General features: G+C 38.7%; 2 protein-coding genes across 4 annotated transcripts in view; one reads left to right on the top strand and one right to left on the bottom strand.

Moving 5' to 3' along the window:
- Positions 1–1,789: 1,789 nt before the first annotated feature.
- On the top strand, positions 1,790–3,102 carry gjd6 (gap junction protein delta 6). The gene has a single exon (XM_072465185.1). It carries the CDS (start codon positions 1,918–1,920, stop codon positions 3,100–3,102), a length of 1,185 nt encoding a protein of 394 aa, XP_072321286.1. The 5' UTR covers positions 1,790–1,917.
- Positions 3,103–7,075: 3,973 nt separating this feature from the next.
- The window catches only part of sh3gl3a (SH3-domain GRB2-like 3a), a 46,258-nt gene continuing 36,975 nt past the window's right edge, over positions 7,076–16,358 (bottom strand). The window contains exons 5-11 of one of the 3 annotated variants that reach the window (XM_072465556.1): positions 15,508–15,641; positions 14,951–15,109; positions 13,707–13,810; positions 11,289–11,413; positions 9,834–9,863; positions 8,551–8,616; positions 7,076–7,313 (exon numbers count right to left, since the gene is read on the bottom strand). In XM_072465556.1, the coding sequence (XP_072321657.1) occupies positions 7,111–7,313; positions 8,551–8,616; positions 9,834–9,863; positions 11,289–11,413; positions 13,707–13,810; positions 14,951–15,109; positions 15,508–15,641 (821 nt within the window). In that variant the 3' untranslated portion in view covers positions 7,076–7,110. Of the gene's footprint in view, positions 7,314–7,971; positions 8,067–8,550; positions 8,617–9,833; positions 9,864–11,288; positions 11,414–13,706; positions 13,811–14,950; positions 15,110–15,507; positions 15,642–16,358 lie in introns of those variants that run through there. The other 2 variants (XM_072465558.1, XM_072465557.1) reach the window with 2 other exon arrangements.

The raw sequence follows: 16,358 nt of genomic DNA, 5'->3' as shown, positions 1-16,358 counted from the left end.
CTGAATAAACCGGCCAGCATTTGACTGACATTTCGAGTTTCTTTCTTTTTATTGCTTGTTTATGAGGTCCGCGAAACACAAATTGTAAAACTGCGTCATTGTAAAAAGAATATTTTGTTTATTTCAATAGTGCAATTCCACGTTCGTATATTTGAAAACTACTTACTAAAATATTTACTTTTTTATACAATGTTATTATAAGTGTGCATCTTTTTATTTGAATACTCAAGTACAAAACTCTATAGTGAATAAATGCTTTTAAATGAAGTCCAAACTCCTGCTTTATATCATGTGTTAAACATGTTGGTCTTGACTCAAATCTCCAATTGAAAGACATTCAGTGGCTTATTTCTCTGAGTAAACTGTATTCCAGTTCTTACATGGCGCCGTCGTAGCTCACACCAGTCCAGTGTCAAAGGGTCTTTCTTTGAGCACTCTCGTCCGAAGCACCATTTAACATCTGCCTCTGCTAAAGGAGTGCATTAGTTTGAGTAGGACTAATGGCTGAAGTATGCTCTATCACCGCACACTATCAGCAGGTGCTTCAGAGGAGGATGGCTCTGTCTCCCGGTTTAAAACGGGTCCAAGACAAGAGCGGAGAGAGCGTGCCAAGCCCCCCGTGTCAAGTGGACTTCCTTATCAAGCAGAGATGGTCTGGCTCTCCACGAACGTACTCCTTCAGAACAAACTGGCCACAACACGGAGTACAACACGGAGTACAACACGGAGTACAACACGGAGTACAACACGGAGTACAACACGGAGTACAACACGGAGTACAACACGGAGTACAACAGAAGCAACGATGGAGCGAATGGAATAGAGAAAGATTTGAGTTTTGGGAAGTTGTTTGGAGAACATTTTTGGAACGTTGACCTCAGCTTCAAGACCAAAAGATTATTTTTGGAACCACAGGACGAGATTAATATTCCTGGAAAATACAGATGAATTAGTCAAGACGTTGGAGAAGGAAATAACGGGAGAAGATACGTTTTTTTACAAAGGAAAAGCAAAAAAAGAAAAGTGCCAAGCTTTTTGAAAAAGTCTTTTACATTTGGTTTAAACCTGGACTTTGGGATATGGACTATGTGCTTGAATTGAATAATGTATGTTTTTGAGAACAGAGCAAAGAAGAAGTAGCAAAACAAACTTAAGTTGAACATTCAAACTAGACTTAAAACGATATTGTTGAACTGGTTTGTTAATCTTTGCATACATTTTGTTTTTGAGTGGTGTGACGTAAGAACAAAGGCAGATTGGACAAAGAAAAGTGGTCGTATTGTATTATATATATGAGTAAAAACAAGGAGCTGTTTATTGGCTCTGAATGAACATGAAAAGTATTGGACAATGAAGAAAACAGCATTCTAGTGGCAGTAATCAGAAGATATAAGACGGCACGAGACTTTCCACTGGAGCTGTTGTAGACAAATATTGCGGACCACACATTTACAGATGAACTAAATTTAAAAGTGCCTGAATATTCTTGCTGTGACGTGGACAAAAAACAACAATCAGACAGAAAGTGAGAGTAGAACTTGTTTTGCTGTTACCTTTTCCTACAAGTAATCGTCATTCCTTTATTCCTTTAAGATTATTGCAGGGAAGAACATTTGTATTTAAAAATTCAATTTTTTGTACAACCTTTAATCACAAATTAGACTTTAGAAAAAGCTCGGTGCCTTTCCTTCTTCGCACCTGTCGCCCGGTCAGGTGCGCCGAGTCTGTCCAGAATCAACAGAAACAGTCATACAATCAATGAACAAACAAAGAACTGGATGAACTAACTTACGGCGTAGCAACCCGTCCTCGCTCCAGCGGCCGTTGCAGGGGAGGAGAGGTGGCCCCGACCCGAGCAGACTGCCCCTCCCCAGGCAGTGGGTCCCTCCTCGCGGCCGCGGGCAGCCCCAGGCCACCATGACGGAGTGGACTTTGCTCAAACGCCTCCTGGACGCCGTTCACCATCACTCCACCATGATCGGCCGCCTCTGGCTCACGGTCATGGTCATTTTCCGGCTTCTGATCGTCGCCGTGGCCACAGAAGACGTCTACACCGACGAGCAGGAGATGTTCGTCTGCAACACGCTCCAGCCGGGATGCTCCACCGTCTGCTACGACACTTTCGCGCCCATTTCTCAACCGCGATTTTGGGTTTTCCACATCATCAGCGTCTCCACACCGTCGCTTTGCTTCATAATCTACACGTGGCATAATTTGTCGAAGCAGAACGGCGCGCAGAGGCAAGGGCAAATCCAAGAAGAGTACAACAGGCAAGCGGGCCTGGATTTAGGCAAAGGCGGCGGCAGAGAGGCCTACGACAGGAGCTGCGATTCAGATAGCTGTTCGATTCGATCCCATAAGCATTTGGGGCATAGTTTGGCGAACGCTTTGGAAGGTATCACGATCCAACAACTACAAAAGCTCGACTCTCTGCACAAGGCACAAGCTTTCACCGTGAAGACGACCAACAACGAGGTTCAAGCCGTTTCTGGTGGCGTTTTGTCCAAATGCTACATCTTCCACGTGATTTTGAGAGCCATTTTGGAGGTCGGTTTCGTCGTGGCGCAGTGGAAACTCTTCGGATTCAACGTCCCCGTACATTTCTTGTGTACGTCCTCGCCTTGCAGTCAACCCGTGGACTGCTACGTGTCGAGACCAACGGAAAAGACGGTATTTTTGCTTTTTATGTTTTGCGTCGGCATATTTTGCATTCTGCTGAACATCCTCGAGCTGAATCATCTCGGTTGGAAGAAGATTCGCCAGGTCGTCAAGCTGAGGGAGAAGGCGTCTTGGGCGGCGTATTCCGGTTTAAGGAAAGGTTACGAAAGTTTCCCAGCGGACAGCCCGTCTCATACGTCCTCGCTGGGATACGGAGACGTGACTAGCACCACGTCGCTGCCCACTTTGAATTTAGTCGTGAGCCACCAGCCGGCGTGGACGTGCGCCGCAAACTGTAGCAAACATGGTCGAATGCAAGAGGGCAGGAATGTGAGGTCGGAGCAGCCGAAAAGACAAGACTCGAATAAAAGAGAGAGACAGACTTTGAGGGATAAGAAAGAAGAGAGGACGTCGAAGCAGAGGAGCACCGAGGTCTGGATATGATCTGGCAACAAGAGAGATGCATTGAGAGGAAAGGTATTTGGTTCCAATGTGTGAGATTGATGACGTTAGAACAAGTGTTTTTTGGAGGTGGAATAGCAGGTCAAACAGTAAATTGTTGTGTTGTAAGGAAGGTTTGAAAATATGTTTTAATTTATAGGGAGGGTTTAAAAATTTAGATGTGACAAAAGGGCAGAAGTGAGATTTAAAATGTTTTTTTTAAGCAATATTCTAAAGAGCATGTTTGATACACTTTCAACACGTGTCACATTATCGCTTTATACGCGTTTATTTCATGTCGTAGAATACTGCAAGAACAATGTCTGGAAAAAATACTGGAAAAAGAACTGGTTGAAAAGTAGTACTAAACTGAAAATGATCAGCTTTATTCTACATCCACATAGTTCTGACGACTGCATATTACAATATGTAGAAATGAGATTATACTATATTAAATAATCTATTCCACCAAGTTATAAACATCCTTGAATTGAGAGTTAAAAGAGTTTATAAATGAGGATCGATTATAAATAACCTTGAATAAATGGCGTGTATTTTTATCAAGGATAAACCACTGATAATATATTGTAATGTGATTATTACTCATTTAATTTGGACAATGATGCATGCGATTATTTATTTTTATATTCTAACTGTAATGGACAAATACTAGAATTATTTGCTTCTATGACACAGACTTTAAAGTAAATCGACAAACAAAAAAACGTTTGAATATTTGTCATTTATTTATGCAATATATTTATTATTATATTCATGTACAACGTCTATAAAACACCTTTGCATAAATTATGCTCCTGAAAAAATAACACAGACAAACATGTGCAGCGAGTCGTCTTTGAAAGTGTGTACAATACTGAAGAGCGCCAGTTTGAGCGGAGGTTACCGCGGCAACAGTGGACGACTCCATTACAGTTCAGAGCGATACAGTCAGATACAGTCAGTTATAGTTCAGTTTTTAAAAAGGACTCTTAATTGTGTGGTACATGTTTGTCTTGCATTCAAAAATACAGTAACCAAAAAAATAAAATCAATAAATCATTAAATCAGTAAATGCAGGGACAACATTTAAGGATGTAATAAACTTGAGTAAATAATGGCTTTCAGCTGATGTAAAGAAAAAGGTAAATAATCCAAACTCATATTATCACAATGTAAACTGTTGCTTGATTTGTTAAAGTATTAAAAAAATAAAAATGTATTTGTTATTAGCATTTGGACCTTTTATATTAGACTATTTATCGTATCAGCTGCACAATGTTTTGTTACAGCAGCTACAAAACTGTTAAAATTCAGATTTACTGACGTAGATTAAGTTATTTGTAAAACAAGCATAGACTCGATGGATAAATATTTGTTTTCCGTTCAGTTTGATAAAAAAGCAAAAAAATATATATATACAAAAAACGATAAATTGGCCTCTTAAAGTAAATATAAAATGTACTTTAAAAAGCTGACTGCAAGACAAACCCCAGAGTCCACTATTTGACATGATCACACGCGATATACACGAGCAGGCTAACAGTACTGTGGATCTATAAAAGCAACAACTTAAATTAAAATGCACCCAGTTTGAAAGTTTGTTTCAGTCCCGTAAACTTCAGAAACCGTTGAAATAGTTGGTACATTTGAACATTAAAAAATAATACTAAGATTTGACGGATTGGTTGAAATGACAAGAAAAGAACAGCTTGGATTAAAGTTTCTCTCAGTTTTACCCATAATTTAAGTCATTTAGTTTTCCATTTCATGAGAATTGGTACTTACATACAGAACAGTAAAAGGTTTAATTAATTCAAATCAGCTTTTATAGGCACAACTATTCTGACAATACATTACAACAGGTGATTAGGTCCATAAAAACCATTGAGTTGCAAACCATCTTAAAAATAGGTGTAAACCGATCTGAAATGCTGTTTAGATGAAATGAAATCCATTAAATATGATGGGTAATCTGTTTACAGTGCCAATACTGTGTTTGAGGCCAATAAAGAGCTTGTTTTGAAATCATATTAAATAGTTCTTTGTGTGTGCACTGCAGTTGTCCTGGTTTGAGCCCAGTTTAGCCACAATAAAGACATGGTTTGGTCCCAATTTTGATGTGAAATGAGCACAAATGTGAAGCTTTTCCAGTTTCTCTTTTACCAGAAAAGTAAGCAGTTGCCGATAAGATTTAATAAACATATCTCCAGACTTGATTCTTGTATAATATTTAGGATCTGGCATTCGGATCTTGAAAGTAGTTAAGTAGTGATTTGGGGACAAAAGTGCAAAACACAAAAGGTGAAGCGCTCCAGTGCATTACAGACGACATTTAAACATTTCTTTTGTGACGGCTTTTCCCAGTGTGTATGAATTCATTTGATCAGTTGTAATATGCGATAACAATAGTCCGACTTCTCTCACACGTGCAGAGACAACATTCAAGGCTGTACAACGTTTTGGGCAAACGGTCGTTCCAAAGGATACCTGGCTTTATTAATCTGCTTTAATTCTTCAGTTAAATCAATGTTTCCAGTCACGTTTTGTCAAGATTTTCACTGGAAACTTCTTAATACATGTGCGTTGTGGGAGTTTTGTCTGAGTGGATCTTCGGGTATTTAAACGCGCACATCGGGCCCTTGAAGGATGGGTCAAATATACAAATAATAAAGCAAAAATACCCTGACAAACATGAAAACCGTTGTGAAAAGTACAGAGGAATGTGACGACGAAGAACAAAGTTAACGGTTTCAAAAAGTGCAAAAAGTGGTTAAGAAAAAACAGTAAGGAATAAGGAATTCTTGGTTCCATTTCAAACGTGATTTTTGAGTTAAGTGTAAAGAAAATCAAGATGAACAGTGCAGAAAAAAGATCAAGAACAGACCTTTAGAGTCAATCAAACAAGTTCACATTAAGTGGTCAATTTTGGTAGGTCAAATATTTAAAGGCAAAACAACAAAACATTCAAATAAAAAGAGGTACACTTATAATAACATTGTATAAAAAGTAAATATTTTAGTAAGTCGTTTTCAAATATACGAACGTGGAATTGCACTATTGAAATAAACAAAATATTCTTTTTACAATGACGCGATCTTACAATTTGGGTTTCGCTCATAATAAAGCAATAAAAAGAAAGAAACTCCAAATGTTCGGATGGTTTTTCGACATTTAAAAACACTTTGGACGCAGAAAGGACAAAAGTTCAGTCTGAACCAACATGACGAGACTGACACGGTTCAATCGAGTCCCACTTTTAACGGCTTAGGTTTACGTTTGTCCGTAAATATAAAATTGACGGTAAAACGCAGCAAGTCACTTTGAAAACCTCCTGTACCGCATGCAAAACTTCAAAAAGCAAAAATCCCACTGAACCGATCTCCGGGTGTCAACAAAAAGCTCAAATATCGAACGGAAATGTGTGCTTTACAGAAACCTCTCGACTATTGGTACAACAGTCCGGACAAACTTTAAAATCGTGTCTGCGTTAGAATTCGATGACATAAAACACTTGATAGAATCTCGACAATCTCGGCATTGGCTCCACGAAGTCGCTATGTTTTTCTTATGGCTTAAAATCCCGTTTTTGGGGTTGAACAAAATGGCACCGCATTCTGAAACCGTTGCGGAAAAACATAATTTCACATTTGTCGCCGACAGAGAAGACGGTGAAACGTGTGTCGATGGAGCCCAGTGATCACAGAGATCATTAATAACCGTAAACCAGGTCAACAAATCTGCAATCCAACAACAAATTCCACCAAACAATTCCCATCTTTTAATCTATTGACAATCGAGAATATTGTTTTAACGTCCTATACGGAAAAAACATGGTCAGAAGTTCACAATAACTACGGCAAAGTGACCGCCCCGCACCCGGAAAAGACCGACGAACGCACGAATCGGCTCTTTTCGCGGCCGTCTCTCGTTGAGCAGACCCCTCTACTCGCTTCTCGGTCCTGAAATGTAGACGCCATCTTTTCAGACGGCCCGCGGCGGCGGTTGGGGCCCTCACTGCGGCAGAGGCACCAGCACTTGGACGTAGTTGATGGGGAAGAAGCCCGACTCCCCGTGGATCATGCCCTCGTACCAGTTGTCGTCGATCTGGTTGGTGAGGATGATGACGTCGCCCTCCTTGAAGCCCAGTTCCCCCTCGTTCTCTGGCTCGAAGTCGTAAAGCGAGCGGCAGCACGGCTGGTCCAGCACCTCCGTCTCTGCGGGAGAAACGCGGGGGGAGATTTAGCGAAGCGTAACACAGGCTGAAATGGGACGATGGCACGGGAAAGACATTAGGAGGATTCATTTCTTAAAACTTTGGTTATTTAATTTCAAGTGCCAATGACAGGTTAGACCACTCATTGAACTAAAATATTATTGAGATACATTTCTTTTAAATTTTGCTATAAATTTATCTAAATTTATCCCAGAGTAGCAAATTTGTTTAGGTTTATTATTTTACTTCCTGGTTGTAATTGATGACATCACACTAGGAAATTACCCACTGGGCCAAAACCCACCTGAGGTCTTTTTTTTATTTTTTACAAATAATAATAAATGAGAACACTTTTATTTAGTTTTTTGTAAATTCAGCATAAACTTTGAATATCCCTGGTGTGATGTCACTTTCTGTAATTTTCTACAGATTTTTCAACTTTTCTCCACACACATTGGCTTGATTGGTGTAAAACTATCATTTATATGTAAAGCAGGTATAAATACACCAAATAAAGTCAAAATCAGAACAGAATTTAAGCAACACCACGAAAAAGTAAGCGATTCTTTAATTTGTCTTAATCTGAAATTCAACCAGAAAAGTCGATCACTGCAGTAAGTTTAATCAGGAAGCACGATGCAAACAAAAAGCAAAAAGATTCATTTTGTGCATCGCTAAATCCTCATTTGACACAGCTTAATGTACATATCTTCAACGTTCTCTCTGTGTGAGTGGTTGTAAGAAGTAAACATCCCTGCTGGGGAGAACAAGGCTAAATATCTTGCACAAAGTGAAAAAAAAAAAGCATAATTTTATTTATTATAATAATGTTTTCTAATGTTTGACCCATGTTTTGCCACTGTAAGATAATATATATATATATATTGATGTTAGTGTGATACTTCAGTTCAGTTGTGATTGTAGTTCCTTTACTGTGTTTAAATAGTTACAGTACTATTTTATACTCTTTTTTTCTTACTTGAGTAATTATTCAGGCGACTACTTTATATTCTACTCTATTGGAGTAGTATAATTTTAAAATAAAAATCAGTACTTCTCTAAATCCAACTCTACTCTGATACATGTGAAATAAATAAATAAATGAATAATAGTGTCCAGATATACGCTAATTACACCTCCTGAATTAAAGAACAACACTTTGTGAACATGAAAAGAAGACAACATGAGGGGGTTTGGATGAAATGACAACGTGCTGATGGGGGGTGGTGGAGACTCACGATGGTGGTTGCCGTTGGTGACGGGGCTGTCGGGCCATGACTCCGGGGCAGATGTGATGTGGTCGGCTTCAAAGGAAAACACACAAAATGGACACTAGACGCATGAAACACAAACTACACGGACACAGAAGTACTTGTAAATAAAAATATAAATATGTGTGCTGGTGTAAAATGTGGATGAGTAGTTTTGATTACTTCTTTAACTAAAGTCATTGCTTGTGATAAGTATTAGTACCACTACTACTACCACCACTACTACTACTACCACCACTACTACTACTACCACCACTACTACTACTACCACCACTACTACTACTACTACCACTACTACTACTACTACTACGACGACATCAGCTAAAACATTTACTTATTATGGCCACTTCAACTGCCACTACTTTGACCTTCAAAATCGTCAAATAAAATCCAAAAAGTACTTAATTTATTTAGTCTCAAAAACCTACAAAAACAGAAAATGCAGTTGCAGTTTCGATCACAGGGGGGCACTGTTGTTCTTCTCAAACGGCGCTGTCGTTTTGTCTCTTGAACAAGGCTAATATAAAGCTGTGAAATAAGATAAGATAAGATATTCCTTTATTGTCCCACATGGGGAAATTGTGGACATATTTCCCAAAATTCAACCCGTTTAAAGCTTTTTATTAAAACCCTGGTGTCCACAGTCTATGTTGTCGCCATCAGAGCCATTCTCTCTCACAAGACAAGAAAATGTGTCTCTAAAGCCAAGACGAGCAATTAACACATGCATTAACTCTTTTTTTTAAGGTTAGGATAATTAAAATAAGGGTTAAAAGAAAACTTTAGGAACAGGACATTGCTTACTTCATTTTTACACACACGGTACATTACTTTTACGTTTTTCTACTTTGTGGAAACTCATTTCATTTCATACAATATTAATGTAAAAGCAGCAATTTGTGTAATTATTGGCCAGCAAGAGGCCATTTAAATTATTTGTACTAAAGTAGTGGCAGTAAGATTAAATTGAACCAAAAATAAACCAACCCTTCACTCAGGATAACACAATAAACTCCATTGACGTCTTTTAAAAATAATAATAATAATTTATCGTTTCCTTGTCCTTGAAGTGATGAAAATACAAATTTACAACAGTTCCTTATACAATTTTTTTCATTACGGTCTTAATGTTACGGCTGTTTATTCATTTCTTGTTTGAATTTAAAAAGGACAATAAAAGTTGAATTGACCTGGACAAAACAATGAGTGAATGCGATGTGAAAAAGTCGAAATCAAAAAGGTGCACGTACTTTTCCCGTTGACTGTGTGGATCTGGACGTCTGCAAAGAGAAAAAACACATAAAAAACTGAACTGTGACATACGTTAAGAAAGTGGACAGAACTGTGCACTAGGGCTGCAATTAGTTCATCTTCAACTCATTTGGTAATTGAATAATCGGGACTATAAACAGGCTCCAAAACATGTGCGAGAGACGGCGTTTTATGACTCGTACAAAGCAGTAATTACATCAAAATGACATAGAACACGTGTCATTTCAGTGTTTTTGATCAAAAATCCACTTTATCTGTAAATATACTGCATCAGGACGAACTCAAGCTGCGTCATCTGAACGCCATCTGGATCAAAATGAGGAAAAATCTGATATTTATGGGCTGTAAACAACGCACTGGTCAATTGAAAGAATCATCGAATAGCAAAATGACCTTTGTACAACAGTTTTTAATTAACTGCACACAAACACTACGTCCTACTTTAGTTTATCTCTAGAGATGTTTATCCGCTCCTTGAAATGTCTTTAATTCATCAGGAGGTTAAGAGGTTTAGTAAATGACTTTTCCACCACAAAGACTTTTCATTTATCTCAGTTTGCACCAATCACACTTATGAAACTCTATTATTCATATTATAACATGCAATTATTTTATTTTTACTGGGCTTTAGTCGACAGGCAGCAGGAGTTATTGTACTGAAATCAGAAACGCACAGTCTGTGAACGAAAGTCACAAACATACAAATAATATAAACTACAATCTAAAATCTTTTAATATCACAAGTTTTGGACAGAATATCAAGCATGTATAAAACCAATTAAATGACAAAAAAGAGCAGATTAATAATACATTGAAAAAGAACTAGTCTAGTGTCTAGTGTAGTCTTCCAAACGAGGAAACAAAGTGATATTTCTTTACGTTTATAGTCCATTTACGTTTTGTGCGATACTTGAACCTTAACAATCTTTTTTTTAACATGGCCCACCAGGCTTTTAGATTTGAAAACACCCGGGGACCGACTAGACGAAAACACTAGTAGCTTCGGCATCCTCTGGACCAAGGCTTGGCAGCCAATCAGAGCCAAGTACACACATTTTGTAGACCAATCAGCGCACAGCATGCACATTTTCAATTGTAAACAGTAAACTGTAATGGCGGACTATTGTCAAATGCTTCCCGGCCCGATTTAATTTAATTTAGATTTATTAATAAAATGGCCGTCCCTGCACTCGAAAATGCCCGTATACATTTTAAAATACGGGAAGACGGGTCTCTATCTAAAAGCCTGTCGCCCGCCCTTAACATAAAAACAAATTAATAAAAAACATACTAGTTAACATTAAGGGATGTTTATTTGTTTACATTTAAGACTCTATATAAAAGGGATCTCTGCTCGTTTGTGTCCGTGTAACATTTGGACCCGTCACACTTGGGGGGATTCGTGGGGATACGAGGGGATTCGGGGGCTGTACCTGTGGATTTGATGGAGGAGCTGTACGAGAGTCCGTTCTGGTGGTTACTGCCCACAGTCTCGATGCTGCTCCTCACAGACTTCGACTTGAACTCTTTTCTGGGACGACAGTTGGCTGTGGATATCCTGAGTTGAGAAGTGTTGAACAAAATGGACTTTTAGAAAAGCAATTACAGCATTAGTTACATTAGACTTAGGTGTCGGTAAATGCACCTTTTCAGTTGGCTGCTAAACGCCATTAAAAGTAACACCACCACAACAACAACAACAACAACAACAACAACAACAACAACAACCACACTAGAAAATGACCTTGCAGGATAAAACCTCATCTAATGACACTTTTTTTTTTTTCTGACAAATTAAATTATATGACAGCATCTTTGTTTGGTTGAATTATGTTGAGTGTGTAAAAAATATTGTTTGTTATAGTGTAAATTCTGCATAAACTTTGATTGGAATGAGTGTCCCTGGTGTGATGTCACTTCCTGTAAATTTTCTACAGATTTTCCAACTTTGTCTCCACAAATACCAACTCGATCGGTGTAAAACTATCATTTATATTTACAACAGATATAAATGCACCAAATAAAGTCAAAATTATAACATTGTAAAAACCTGTCATAGGCACTTTAATTTCAGCTTCTACTTCACGTTGCAGATATGTTCACATCTGTGAGGGTTTTTAGTTGGGGCTTTTATTTTACAGCGGCCGTGCTCTAACCAAAAGCACCTGAGCCTTTAGCTGGTCTACAGTCACAGTTATATCATGAACTGTACGACATCGCCCAGCCCGACTCGATATGACTATTATAATATTTCAGTGCCATAATAATGACAAAAACTTGCATTATATACAATCAATAGCAGTTTCTTGTGCCTTTCTACCAGTTCTGAATGATAAAGACCACTTCAAAACAGGAAAAATCCACTGCTGCCCCATTCATGTATGTTATCTTTGTCTAGTGCTGATTCTTGTTACTTTCTTATTCAAATGAGTATCTGGTTTAGCATTGATTACGTACGGTAGTATCCGTACAACTAGTTTCAACGTATACAGTACAGTTACACACTCTTGTACCTCATCTGAGACTGGATTAAGGTCTAATGAAAGAGTTAAATCCATCTACAGTATATTACACGCATACTTTAGGTTATTCGGGTCACGGTCGCAGCAGGAGAACCAGGAAATGAAACGGCTTAATCTCTAAACCTGTGCAGACGATCTCCAAAGTGTTTTAACAGCCAGAATACTGCGTTTTTTAAAAATAACAATTCTTCACAAAAATATAGTTTAAATAAGGCTGCCCCAAATAAATTGTCTGTTTGCTGTAACCCGAGTCAACATTTTTCAAGTGGGTCAGTCGGTAGGCAAATTCTTATTTTTTTAATTTTGAAGGCAAAAAAAAAAAAAAAAAAAATCAAAATTTTGCCATTTTTTGACTCGGAGTGACCATCAGGGGTCAGCCTTCAACAGTCAATGACGGAGACCGTCTCGATCCACCCGATTGGGAGTTTAAATCTCACGATTTTAAGATATTTCAATCGACCTTTTGTACGTTGTTATCCTTTATTTTGATAAATAAGGCGAGCGGGGGGGACATGCGGGGGACACGGGCGCTGCCATGTTTGTTGTGATGACGCTGCTGGGCGTGTTTCAATCCCAGAATGCATTCAGATTTCACACCGTGATAGAGTGTGACATGTACTATGGACACGTCAGTGGCGCCGACAGAGGTAAACTAACTTGTAAAAGGCAATATAACGACATCTATGGGCGTTCTGTTTTGTTACAGAAACATGTGGAGGACTGAATATGAAGACGCAGATGCATTGCGCGGTGCGTTATCAGTCCTTTGGGAAGAAAGATATGTTTACCAACTTGATAAAAATATTCAACACGGTCGGTGAGTTGGCGAAATAATTGAAAAATATAAGATTTTGACGTTTTTCCAAAAAAATGCTGATTTTTTTTTTCAGTCGGTCAGGTTACGGCAAACAGACATATTATTTTGCTCAGCCTAATTGCTTTTAAGGCTGTACTCAACAACATAAATGATATAATGAACATGCATAATCCAACGTGGTTTAGAGCTTATTCACGGCTTTAGGAAAGTTTTTTGATGACAAACTATTAAAAAAATGTGATATTCCTTGTAAATTGCAGAGTTTTACACTTATCGATCTGTCGACGATGGCATTAAACCTGAATGTGCAGGTCTGAAAATGTCACTTATTTATAGGTCAATACTGTTCTGATATGAAGAGCCGTGTGAAAATGAAATTCGAGCTCTAATTGCTTTGCACGTGCACTTTCTGTCACTCCCAGTTAGTAACAACCGTGTGCGATTGCGTGACCTTTGTGTAACGGGTCTGCGTAAAGCGCCGGTCACGCCTGGGTTGGTCTGAAACGTCTCACCTCTTCTGTAACTTTGTGCTGAGCTCCTCCAGGATTTGGCTGGACTGTCGGTGATAATCCAGCGCCGCCTCGATCAGAGCAGACAACTGGCTCACCTGCTCCACCTACAGGCAGACGACAGCTTAGTTCCAAAATCAATTGTGAAAATGTGTCTAAGTCAAGACCTAAATATAGTTGTAGATAATTTGATACACCCATTTCTTTGGCGAGTGAAAGTACAACATAGTTAAAGGTGCGAGTCAATGTGGTGATTAAATATGATGTTAAAGGACACATATTACCATATTTTCCGGACTATAATTCGCACCGGAGTATAAGTCGAACCAGCCAAAAAATGCATAATAGAGAAGAAAAAAACATATATAAGTTGCACTGGAGTATGAAATGCGGTTGGAAGTGTGAAAATAACAAATAATATCACATAGAAGTTGCTCCAGAGTATAAGTATATAAGTATAAATATAAGTATAAGTCGCACCCCGGTCAAAACTATAAAAAGAAAGGTGTGACTTATAGTCCGGAAAATACAGTATGCATTATCTGTATTTGCATTGCCTTTAAACATGCTCTTAAGTATTTATTTATCTACTGAAAATGATGTTACTTTCTACCAGTGAGTTGTATGCTCATCATGATTTGTGTTAGGACTCCATCTACTGGGAACAGAGGGAATTACCGTGGGGAAATAAAGAAAAGCTAGCTTCCCCTGACATGCTAATGTAAGCACACTGCTGTGGTGAACGCATCTTGAGAAAAGAAAATGCTAAGAACGTGTCTGGCAATGTCTTATGTACTTAAAAACAACGCAGAAGATCTCAGGGCTCAACCTATGATGTCACTAAACTGGAGCGTTTTCGGAGGCTCAGCGGGAGAGAACTTCCTAAACAGGACTCATCAACAACCACGAATGAAATTTTGCAAAAGACGTGTCTTTTAAGGCCTTTATATTTTTTTCATTCATTACTGTACATTCAATAGCTTCATATTTCCTTAAGAGGTAATTAAACCTATCAGCATCTGCTTCTCCTGAGAATTCACACTTGTGTGTCACCAATGTGATTGGATGTATCATCCAGAGCGTGTCAAAGGCCGACCAATAGGAGGAGTGGGTCTGTCCGATTCTAAAGCTGCAGTAAACACAAGAGTATTGAACGCTCTCTTCTGATTGGCTGACTATCATTGTGAGTTTGCCCTCTTTCCAGCCTCATTTCGTGTGCGATTTGCTTGATTCTCGTCCGTCCTTACGTCGCTCTCGAAGAAGTGGAACATGCTCCTCTCGGCCAGGTCTTTGCTCTCCTCGAACTTCTCCACGGCCAGTCGGATTTCCTCGTCCGGGATTTTCCCCTGACGCTTCTTCTTATAGTCGAAGTCTAACCGCCGCCCCTCCAGCTTCTTCAGGTGATGCTGGAATCACATACAGTATATATAGTAAGAGACACTGGCTGTGTAATGTAATATACAGTATGTTTCCACGTTTGGAGTTTCTATGCTCCAGGCGAGGCTCCAGGTTTAGGTTGGTGTCGAGCGTTGATTAGCATTACAAAGTCTGTCGCTTCAACATACAGCGGTTTACCACAAAATCAAGTCCGTGTTTGGTGAGAAATGATTATCGTCTGTTAATATCTGCTTTATGGCGTCTGTGCTCTCTCTCGTCCAATCATCTCGGTGGTTTGTAGCTCCTCCTTCTAAATTGGACCCGGAGCCGAAGAGTTCTCGTCCTATTTGAGAGGTAGTGACCCCTGTGGGCCACTTAGGACCCCTCAAACGGCCCGGTGCGGTTCACTTCGATATTTGGGGCGTACCATGATTTCTTTGAGGTCCTTGTCCTGTAGATGTTGAAGTGGATCAATAAAGTTTTGTTTGACGCAGATGTCCAGAGAGTCTTTGACGTCAGCCATTTGCCTCATGGCCTCGCCCATGTCCACTAGAGACGAGCCTGAACACATGTACAGAATAGATTCTTTCATTATTAACACAAACTATTTATCTTATCAACGTATCACAGGTATGACGTTTTCTTTAGGTTTACATTTGTATGTGTTCTGGTTTTCAAGCTACATATCAAATCAGAAAGCAGAATGAGCTCTTGTGATATTAAAAAGGCCAGTTGTATCATTTTTAAACAGCTAGTAGGGCTGACAAAAAAATCTAAATTAAATCAATATTCGGAAGCAAATCAGTGAGAAAACTAATACTGGAACTAGATGCTCACAAGTATCAATGCCAAAAGGAAAAAAACAACACATTCCTGGGTTTCAAATGACATTACAACATGCTATAGGCCAATGTTATTTAATACAGACGGGGCAGTTCTATCATTCATAGAAACGACCAGGTTCAACATTTATCAATACAACTTTTAGGTATTTGTTATACTATTTAGGCTAATAATACGTACAACTGGCTGGACATACTGTCACATTTCAAGATCTGAAAACCACTAACTGGACAAAACTGTTTCCAGAATAGTTTTAGAATGGTCTTTTCATAACGAGTGTAAAACCACATGATAATACATTAAAAAGACTATTGTGCTGACTATTACTTTCTGTTTGTCAATAAATAATGTATTTGATTATCATTGTGTTATTGAAATCTTTGGAGCTCATGTCAGAGTAAATACCTTTAAATGTAGTATATACAAGCACCTATG

Source organism: Eucyclogobius newberryi, unplaced genomic scaffold, assembly GCF_026437365.1.
Source record: "Eucyclogobius newberryi isolate DKJ021-1_F unplaced genomic scaffold, fEucNew1.0.hap1 SCAF_5, whole genome shotgun sequence".
In the NCBI taxonomy this organism is placed as follows: domain Eukaryota; kingdom Metazoa; phylum Chordata; class Actinopteri; order Gobiiformes; family Gobiidae; genus Eucyclogobius; species Eucyclogobius newberryi.
This window is presented reverse-complemented; position numbering and strand designations above follow the sequence as displayed.